The 10,769-nt window shown below is 43.7% G+C and overlaps 1 protein-coding gene across 1 annotated transcript; it reads right to left on the bottom strand.

Annotated features, from left to right (window-relative positions):
* Positions 1 to 2,777: 2,777 nt before the first annotated feature.
* LOC141051213 (endogenous retrovirus group PABLB member 1 Env polyprotein-like) lies at positions 2,778 to 6,528 on the bottom strand. The gene is made up of 2 exons (XM_073548094.1): positions 5,601 to 6,528; positions 2,778 to 5,482 (listed from the first exon to the last, which is right to left on the bottom strand). Exons 1-2 carry the CDS (start codon positions 5,661 to 5,663, stop codon positions 3,671 to 3,673), a joined length of 1,875 nt encoding a protein of 624 aa, XP_073404195.1. The 5' UTR covers positions 5,664 to 6,528; the 3' UTR covers positions 2,778 to 3,670.
* Between the last annotated feature and the right edge of the window lie 4,241 nt (positions 6,529 to 10,769).

Below are 10,769 nucleotides of genomic sequence, written 5' to 3' on the forward strand. Positions count from 1 at the left end.
AACCCCCTGCTCCCTCTCTCGGGAGCACTTTGGAATGCCCGCTCCATATGCAATAAGCTCCATGTGATTCATGACCTCTTTCTCTCTCACAATCTTGCCTTCCTCGGCCTCACAGAAACATGGCTGACACCCTCTGACACCGCCTCCCCTGCTGCGCTGTGTTACGGCGACCTCCACTTTACCCACACTCCTCGCCCTGGCAACAGACACGGTGGAGGAGTGGGTCTTCTCCTTTCTTCCAACTGCACCTTCAACCCAATCCCACCTCTTCCCTCCCTAATCCTCCCCTCTTTTGAAGTCCACTCTGTCCGCATCTACTCTCCCTCCAACCTCCAAGTGGCCGTCATATACCGACCTCCAGGCCCGACCACTGCCTTCATTGACCAATTCTCTACCTGGCTTCTTCATTTCCTTTCAACTGAAACCCCCACTATCATCATGGGTGACTTCAAAATCCCCACTGATACCCTTCAGTCAGCAGCCTCCAAACTCCTGTCCCTTACTTCATCCTTTGGACTTACTCAGTGGTCCTCCTCAGCCCCCCACACAGATGGACACACATTAGACCTGGTCTTCACCCGTCTCTGCTCTCTTTCTAACTTCACCAACTCCCCTCTCCCTCAGTCTGACCATCATCTACTCACTTTCTCATCCCTGTCCTCCTCACCTGGCATCCATGTCCAGCAACATGCACACCCCCGCGGAAACCTTGCACACCTAGACACCCATGCGCTCTCTGATTCTATTCTTCCACTGGCATCCATATCCTCACTCCATGACACAGACAGTGCCACTGCTTTCTACAATGCCACTCTCGCATCAGCTCTTGACATGGTTGCCCCTCTCGTTCATGGCAGAATACGACATATCAACAGACAACCCTGGCACAATAACACCACTAAAAAGCTCCGGCAAGTGTCCAGGATTGCAGAACGGCGCTGGAAGAAAACAAATTCGCAAGATGACTTCACCGCATTCAAACAGGCAACACTCGATTTCAAATCTGCCCTCACCTCTGCTAAACAGGCCTACTTCACAACCCTCGTATCTTCCCTATCTTACAACCCAAAACAGTTATTCAAAACTTTTAACTCCCTCCTCCGCCCACCACTGCCTCCTCCAACCTCCCTCATCTCTGCTGAGGAGTTTGCCACACACTTCAAAAACAAGATTGACCAAACAAGGCAAGTATTCATCACTCAACCACCACAACCCCTTTATATACCAGACCAATGCCCAAACCCCATAACCTCACTCTCCAACATCACTGAAGGAGAACTTAATCGCCTTTTCTCCAAATCGCACCTCACAACCTGTGCACTTGACCCCATCCCATCCCACCTCCTCCCCAACCTCACCACCACACTTATCCCATCCCTAACCCACCTCTTCAACCTATCACTAACGTCCGGTACCTTCCCTTCTGCTTTCAAGCATGCCACAATCATGCCTATCCTTAACAAGCCAACCCTCGACCCAACCGCTATGTCTAGCTATCGCCCAATATCGTTGCTCCTATTCGCTTCCAAACTCCTGGAACAGCATGTCCACGCTGAACTTTCCTCCCACCTATCATCTAACTCGCTCTTTGACAATCTACAATCTGGTTTCCGCCCCCATCACTCCACTGAGACAGCCCTGACCAAAATTACTAACGACCTACTTACAGCCAAATCAAATGGACAATACTCTATACTCCTGCTTCTAGACCTGTCCGCTGCATTTGACACAGTTGACCACTGCCTCCTACTACAGATCCTCTCCTTCGGCATCAAAGGCCTTGCCCTATCCTGGATCTCCTCATACCTTTCCAACCGCACATTCAGCGTCTCCCACTCCCACACCACCTCCTCATCCCACCCTCTCTCTGTTGGAGTCCCCCAAGGCTCTGTTTTAGGACCCCTACTCTTCTCAATCTATACACTTGGTCTGGGGCAACTCATAAAGTCCCACGGATTCCACTACCACCTTTATGTTGATGACACTCAGATCTACCTCTATGGCCCAGACGTCACCTCTCTGCTGTCCAGAATCCCAGAGTGTCTATCAGCCATATCCTCCTTATTCTCCTCTCGCTTCCTCAAACTCAATGTAGACAAATCTGAACTCATCATCTTTCCTCCATCTCCTGCCTCGACTACTGCAACATCCTTTTCTGTGAACATGAAGAGAGAAGGAAGATCCGGCACTGGAGACTTAATAAAATCCACGATAAGTTTTATTCACATAATTTCATGATAAAACCATAAAGGGGAAAACAGACCCCCCACGCCTGACGCGTTTCGAACCTTACACCAGGTTCTTCCTCAGAGACATGAAACAAAACAGTTCACAAAATGATTATAAACATTCCTAATCAGCAGAGGGACTCCACACATGTGTATAATCAAAGAGGCAGACAACTAAGCCCTCAAATCACTGGTGGAGTCACTCCCTTGCAAGAAGAAAGAAAAAAAAAAAAAAGGAAAAGACCAATACAACAATGGACAAGACATAGAATAAATAAAAACATGTGCAATACACACGTATAAATGCATAAATACATAGCAACTATCAAATGACAAACAGAAAAAAAAAAAAAACTACTAACACCCTCGCACCTCTCCAGTCCATCCTTAACTCTGCCGCCCGACTAATTCATCTCTCTCCTCGCTACTCCTCCGCTTTGTCAGCGCCGGGATTTTTTCTCTAATCTCCAACCTCGGGTAAAGCTCATTTAGAGCTTCTCTTACCTAGGATCCTAGGAATGGAGACGTAAAAAGAGAGACACAGGAGGCTTGTCTTTCAAGTTAATCTCTCCCCTTTATTAAGATGGGTACTTCTTTTATAGGATCACAAAAGAGGAAATAGACAAATATAGACAATTTCCGTAATATTATGTAACAATTGCGAAATGATGGATAGTTGGCAAAAACAATAGTTATATAACAGATATGACAAAATGATATATTATGTGTCTAATTGGGGATGACGGGAATATGGCACTTCCTTGATATCAATTTAACAATTCGTGGAACTGCATCCGGTAATACTAATAGGCCAGAATACTTGGCCTTGACATTTTAGACATTATTCTAAGAAAAGAGAATTTTGGAACTGACCACTTGGCAGAATTGTCTAACCACGTAGACAGATGATAACAATTAAAATAGTGTCATGGGTTACAAGTTGTTTTTCAGTTATTTTTCTGGTCTATAGAAACTAAGATTAACCATTTCTTTGACAACTCCCCTCTTTTTATCATTCTGTCTACCTACCTCTATCTATCCTTGCCTTTATCCGAGGCCTGCAAGATAACCCTACTTCACAAAATACACGGCTTGTCCTATGTATATCATGGGATACCAGTCCTGCTGCGTATCCATTCAGGTTATACCTGGAAATCAGACCTTCTTTCCCTACCTCTGTTCTACTTATTGCCCTATCTCAGAGGAATACAGATTTTATTGAGGGAAGTTATGTCTATTTTGTGAGTAACGTGTTAGCGAGACATAGTAAATTCATAATTATGGTAATATATTGTAACATATATTTTGATATATTGATATGTATATATATATTTTATATCTTTATTCATTAGTAAGTGTTAATCATTTAATCATTTAAAGTCCATAATGCATGTAATCTTCATCGTTGTAGTTCTTCCTGAAGTTCTTCTCTTTATCTTTGTTCAAACCAGTGGTTTTCCACAATGCATACAATCAGCCAGGTCCACTGACGTTTGCTTGTTGCAGAATATACATTTACGCTGAACAGTGGTTATGAAGGTAGTCATCATTTGTGTCTGATTGATTTCTGATTTGGCCTCAATTTTAGCACTACCTTTACCTGGAAAACATTTACAATTAGAACCAAGAATTTTCTTTATGAGCAAAACAAATAGTCTTATCATTACAGCAATAACCAATATCACAAAAACTGCTTGAATTAAAAAATGAATTATTCCTGATATCCATCCACCTATCCCCTTAAACAGATTTAAAGGATTTAACCATGCGAGCCATTCAGGAAAGGGCAAATCTTCTAAGGCATTAACCTTTCGTATTCCTTCCTTGATCAGCCTGGCTTGTTCTATATCATGAGTAACTCTCATCAATCCAGATGGATCGATATAGTGACAGCATGCGGGTCCCACTACCTGACAGAATCCCCCTTGAGATGCTGTAAGATAGTCAAGCACCATAGAATGTTGATTAGTTATAACAATGAGCTGTCTCATATAAGCAGATTCTACATTAATGGCATCAAATAGATACTCTGTCACATTATCAAAAATATCACCCAATTCTTCTATCATCTGAGCATTTCTTAAAGTTCCGAACATAACTCCCAAAGGACCAGTAAGAACCATCCCTGTCTTAAGGTACCATGGGGTATGCATTAGATGCTTAGGTGGCTGGGGTGAGGGTGCACTGCGTTTCGCTATCATGTGACCAGGAACATTTTTATAAGGAAAGTCATTCTCATTCCATACCCAGGTGGCTGGCTCTAATTTAGCTAGTGTACATGCACCTTCGGCTCCTTTAGGAATCCATCTATATGCATTACTTCCACAGACTACATAAACTCCTTTTGGTAATTCAAACTGAAATTCATTAAGGAAAGCTATCGCTATTGAAACCAACCGAGTAGTGTCAGTATAAAGGCACCAAGAATCATCTAAATCTGTAGTAACTGCCCTATAATATCGTAATGGTTGGCATTCCGGTTCTGTATTGAGGCTTAAAGACATTTCAGCTGCTCCATCTCCATACTGACCTTCTCTGGTTTCTTCATCTACATGAACCGCCTCTCTTGCAGTGCACTGTGTTGTATTGCCATAAAGGAATGAATGATTCCTGGTCCAATTAGTATCATGTAGGAATCGTTCCAAACACACCTGGTCACTGCAAATTTGTTTATCTCCCAGAGAAAAGGGAGTTTTTACTGCAAAGCTAAGTTTTAGCTCCTGATCGGGCACTTTCCCTATATAATTTTTATCAGTAGCCTTGTTTCCCCAGTTTCCATCATATTCCTTAAATTCGAATAGATTGATTGGTCGTTTATCTACAGGTTCCTGTCTCCTAGTGAGATTTATTTGAAACCATGGCTGCCTTGTCCAACCTGTAATAGGCAAGGCAGCAGAGGTCTGACTCTGTTGTTCAGCCAGATTAAGGGCCCGCATTTCCCAACACCCTCCCCTGAACAGCTCCTCCTCTGTTAGTGGAGTTACGAAATATGGCATAGTTTTTGCAGCAATGGGGGCATGAGAACAAATCCAACAATTGGATAAATTTCGGACCTGAGCAATATAGCTATGGTACTGGACAAATTTATTAGCCCACTGTTTTGATACATCACTATCCCATGGTTCAAAAACATCATTATCTTTTTTACATTGCATAGACGACATCACAGTGAGAAGCAAGAATGGATAGTACTTCCCAAATTCCATCCTTCTTAGTTTCTGTGGAACTTCTTGCAGTGAGAAGCGTGAATCCAGGTGGTTTTTCCCTCCAGCTTAACAGATGTAGGCGTGGTCAGCCGGACCTGGTAGGGTCCTTCAAAGCGAGGATCCAGACTTTTCCTTAGATGCTTTCGCGTCACCACCCAATCTCCAGGCTTAAGATCATGTGAGCCTGATAAGGAGGACGGATCTGGAAGGGAACTGAAAACACGCGCATGAATTTGCTGTAACACCTGTTGTAACGCGCCTACATAGGCCGTCATATTTGAATGAGAGGCCTGCATCTGCTGGGGAAAGTACAATCCTGTCTTGGGAGGGCTCCCAAACAACACTTCATATGGACTTAAACTTGTCTTTCGGTTGGGAGTTACCCTAAAAGTGTACAATGCAATGGGAAGACACTCAGTCCATGGTTTACCTGTCTCTGCCATTGCCTTTTGAATTTTCAATTTCAGTGTACCATTTAACCTTTCCACCCTGCCACTACTCTGAGGGTGATAGGGAGTATGAAAAGATTGTTCTATCCCTAAGGCTCGAGTGATTCCTTGGCACACCTGTGAAGTAAAGTGACTACCTCGGTCACTTTTGATTACCTCTGGTACTCCAAATCTGCAAACAACTTCTGATATCAACTTTTTAACCATAGTACGTGCATTTGCATGAGCACAAGGCCATGCTTCTGGCCAATTTGAGAAAAGATCCACACATACCAGCACATATTCATAGTTGCCTACCCTTGGAAGCTGAATGAAATCAATCTGTAGTCGCTGAAAAGGGTACAATGGCCTCGGGGTGCACTTTAGTGGCACCTTTACTGTTTTTCCCACATTGTGGCATGCGCAGATTACACATCCCTGTACGAATTTTGCAGCAGCATAATGGAACCCTGGTGCGACCCAACTTGCTTTTACCTGACTTACCATTCCATCCTTGGATTGATGGGTTATTCCGTGGGAGAGGGAGCACACCATAGGGTACAATGCCCTGGGCAAACAATACCTATCATCCGCTCTCCACAATCCATCTTCTTCCTTCGCACCTGAGTGCCTTTGCCATCCCTCCTTTTCTGGTGCAGAGGCCTGATCTTGCATGTTCTGAAGTAATTGTAGATCCACCTCCCCCGACACCTGTACAGTGTATGTTCCTGCGGGAAGAGGGAATAAAGCAGCAGCCTTGGCTGCAATATCATCTCGGTTATTACCTTCAGCTTCCTTAGTGCGCTCCTTTGTGTGAGCTTGCACTTTTACTACAGCAACTTTCTTAGGCAGCTCCAATGCTCTAAGGAGCTGGGCCACCAATTCTGCATTTTTAATGGGCTTACCAGAGGAACCAACAAACTTTCTGCTCTTCCATATGGGACCATAATCATGGCATATGCCAAATGCATAGCGGCTATCTGTGAAGATATTTGCTGTCAAATGTTCAGCGATTACACACGCCTCAGCGAGTGCTTTTAATTCAGCCTCCTGTGCAGACATTTCGGCTGGCAGTGCTTCACTCTTCACCACCTCATGCTGATCTACAATTGCATATCCTGTGTGAGGTACACCATTTTGATAATACCGTGATCCGTCTACGTACAACTCTAAGTCTGCATTAGAAATTGGTGTCTCTTGCACATTGGCAAGTGGTTGTGTTTCTGCCTCCATAAGCTCAAAGCAATCATGCTGAGCTTCAATTAATTCTGAATCATCAGTGTCTGGTAGCAAAGTAGCGGGGTTCAGAACTGTACACCTTCTTATAGTTACATTCGGGGGTGTAAGTAAAGCCACTTCATACTTTGTTAACCTGTTCATGGACAAATGTTTTGTCCTTGCCTGGAGCAGTAGCTCCTGCACAGAGTGTGGTACCAGAATTTCCAAGGGATTGTCTAGCACCAAGTCTGCAACTTTTTCCTTCAGTATTGCACAAGCTGCGACTGCTCTGATGCATGTTGGTGCTCCCTGTGCTACTGTGTCAAGTTTGGCTGAATAATATCCTAGGGGGCGATGCTTCCCTCCATGTTGTTGTGTAAGCACCCCTTTAGCATGTCCCCCTGATTCATGACAGTACAAACGGAAAGGCAGGCCATAGTTTGGGATTCCTAGGGCCGGTGCAGAGACGATGGCTTCCTTCAGATTTTGGAACCCCTCTTTGGCTTCCGAGGTCAGCTGGTACGGCTGCCCTTTATTACATGCGGATAACACGTCAAAGAGAGGCTGCATCATTTGTGATGCAGCAGGAATCCATTCTCTGCAGTAACCAATCAATCCCAAAAATGTTCTCAGTGCAGTATTTGAGGTAGGCTCAATGGCTTGGCTTATGGCCTTTTTCCTCTGTAAAGTTATATGTTTTAATTGGAATGAAATGCAATGTCCCAAGAAAATGACCTTTTCCTTCGCTATCTGTAATTTGTCCTTTGACACCTTGCATCCTTCATGATACAAGAATATCAGTAATGAAGCAGTTTCCTTTAGACACACTTGCCTATCTGGGGTACAAAGAAGTAAGTCATCCACGTACTGTATCAACTGCACATCTTCCCTTTCAGGGTGCCAAGAAAGAAGGATTCCTGCCATTGCCTCGGAAAATACAGAAGGGGAAGTAGCTCCCCCTTGAGGCAGTCGTGTCCAACAGTACTGCTTGCCAGCATGTGTAAAAGCAAACAGCATTTGGCTTTCTTCGTCAATTGGCACCGAGAAAAAGGCATTACTTAGATCAATAACAGTAAAACATTTTGCATTACTTGGAATCTGATTCAACAAGGTATGAGGATTTGGCACAATAGGTATGTCCACTATCATTAGTTTGTTAATTTCCCTTAAATCATGTACCATCCGGTACACCGCAGGTTGCCCTGCCACAGTCTGCTTCTTCTTTATCGGAAAAAGAGGTGTATTAAAAATGGATTTTTTCTCCTTTAGTATACCTGCCTTCAGATAGGTGGATACCTGTGTTGAAATAGCCTCAGTTTGTTCTTTACTCAGCGGGTATTGTCAAATCCGTACTGGTACAGCTCCTGGTTTCAACTTAATAGAAACAGGTGTTATTTTTAACAAACCCACATCTGTTTTATCTTTTACCCATAGTGCAGCTGGCATTTGCTCAAGCATCTGCAGTATCTCCTCATCTTGCTCAACCTGTTGTTTTTCCTGTTCTTCTAACCGCATCATGGACATCACCATGGACATTGCTTCTTCCGATAAAGGGCCTGAAACAGTAATTCCCTTTTTTCCAAATTTAATAATTGCATTGACAGCATTTAAAATATCAGCTCCTATCAAATTCAGGGGGCATTTTTCTGATACTAACACACATACAGTGGGGCAAAAAAGTATTTAGTCAGTCAGCAATAGTGCAAGTTCCACCACTTAAAAAGATGAGAGGCGTCTGTAATTTACATCATAGGTAGACCTCAACTATGGGAGACAAACTGAGAAAAAAAAATCCAGAAAATCACATTGTCTGTTTTTTTTTCATTTTATTTGCATATTATGGTGGAAAATAAGTATTTGGTCAGAAACAAGCAATCAAGATTTCTGGCTCTCACAGACCTGTAACTTCTTCTTTAAGAGTCTCCTCTTTCCTCCACTCATTACCTGTAGTAATGGCACCTGTTTAAACTTGTTATCAGTATAAAAAGACACCTGTGCACACCCTCAAACAGTCTGACTCCAAACTCCACTATGGTGAAGACCAAAGAGCTGTCAAAGGACACCAGAAACAAAATTGTAGCCCTGCACCAGGCTGGGAAGACTGAATCTGCAATAGCCAACCAGCTTGGAGTGAAGAAATCAACTGTGGGAGCAATAATTAGAAAATGGAAGACATACAAGACCACTGATAATCTCCCTCGATCTGGTGCTCCACGCAAAATCCCACCCCGTGGGGTCAGAATGATCACAAGAACGGTGAGCAAAAATCCCAGAACCACGCAGGGGGACCTCGTGAATGAACTGCAGAGAGCTGGGACCAATGTAACAAGGCCTACCATAAGTAACACACTACGCCACCATGGACTCAGATCCTGCAGTGCCAGACGTGTCCCACTGCTTAAGCCTGTACATGTCCGGGCCCGTCTGAAGTTTGCTAGAGAGCATTTGGATGATCCAGAGGAGTTTTGGGAGAATGTCCTATGGTCTGATGAAACCAAACTGGAACTGTTTGGTAGAAACACAACTTGTCGTGTTTGGAGGAAAAAGAATACTGAGTTGCATCCATCAAACACCATACCTACTGTAAAGCATGGTGGTGGAAACATCATGCTTTGGGGCTGTTTCTCTGCAAAGGGGCCAGGACGACTGATCCGGGTACATGAAAGAATGAATGGGGCCATGTATCGTGAGATTTTGAGTGCAAACCTCCTTCCATCAGCAAGGGCATTGAAGATGAAACGTGGCTGGGTCTTTCAACATGACAATGATCCAAAGCACACCGCCAGGGCAACGAAGGAGTGGCTTCGTAAGAAGCATTTCAAGGTCCTGGAGTGGCCTAGCCAGTCTCCAGATCTCAACCCTATAGAAAACCTTTGGAGGGAGTTGAAAGTCCGTGTTGCCAAGCGAAAAGCCAAAAACATCACTGCTCTAGAGGAGATCTGCATGGAGGAATGGGCCAACATACCAACAACAGTGTGTGGCAACCTTGTGAAGACTTACAGAAAACGTTTGACCTCTGTCATTGCCAACAAAGGATATATCACAAAGTATTGAGATGAAATTTTGTTTCTGACCAAATACTTATTTTCCACCATAATATGCAAATAAAATGAAAAAAAAACAGACAATGTGATTTTCTGGATTTTTTTTTCTCAGTTTGTCTCCCATAGTTGAGGTCTACCTATGATGTAAATTACAGACGCCTCTCATCTTTTTAAGTGGTGGAACTTGCACTATTGCTGACTGACTAAATACTTTTTTGCCCCACTGTAAGTCAGTAGTTTGAGCTATTCGTACATTCATAGGTTCTGTCTCATACAAAGGATGAACCACTCCCTCTGCTCCTATTCCCTTCACCGTTTTCCCTGTCATGAATCGTTGTGGCATATCTTGTTTTCTTATAATAGTACGGCTCGCCCCCGTATCAATTAAACATTTCAATTGCTTCCCATTGGGAAGTTGTAATTGGGTTGTGGCCCTTGGACCATCCCTAGGGGGAACCACTATTACAGAATCATATTGGGGGCTGCCAAGTTCCTAATCTGACAAATTTCCTGCCTCATCAGTTGCTACCAGTGAAACACGAGTCTGCTCTGGGTTAGTTGTTCTATTCCTGAAACAATTCCTTTTGAGGTGCCCTCTCTGGCCACATTCATAGCAAAGCCCTTTCCATCTGCACTCCTCTGGGT

This window comes from Dendrobates tinctorius, unplaced genomic scaffold (assembly GCF_039654945.1).
Source record: "Dendrobates tinctorius isolate UK_male_01 unplaced genomic scaffold, ASM3965494v1 ptg000155l, whole genome shotgun sequence".
Lineage (NCBI taxonomy): Eukaryota > Metazoa > Chordata > Amphibia > Anura > Dendrobatidae > Dendrobates > Dendrobates tinctorius.

Coding starts and splice junctions, on each gene's coding strand:
- LOC141051213 (XM_073548094.1), bottom strand. CDS start 5,663: ATGCGCGTGTTTTCAGTTCCCTTCCAGATCCGTCCTCCTTATCAGGCT. Junction 5,483..5,600: donor AGGCTCACATGATCTTAAGC/CTGGAGATTGGG, acceptor GGGAAAAACCAC/CTGGATTCACGCTTCTCACT.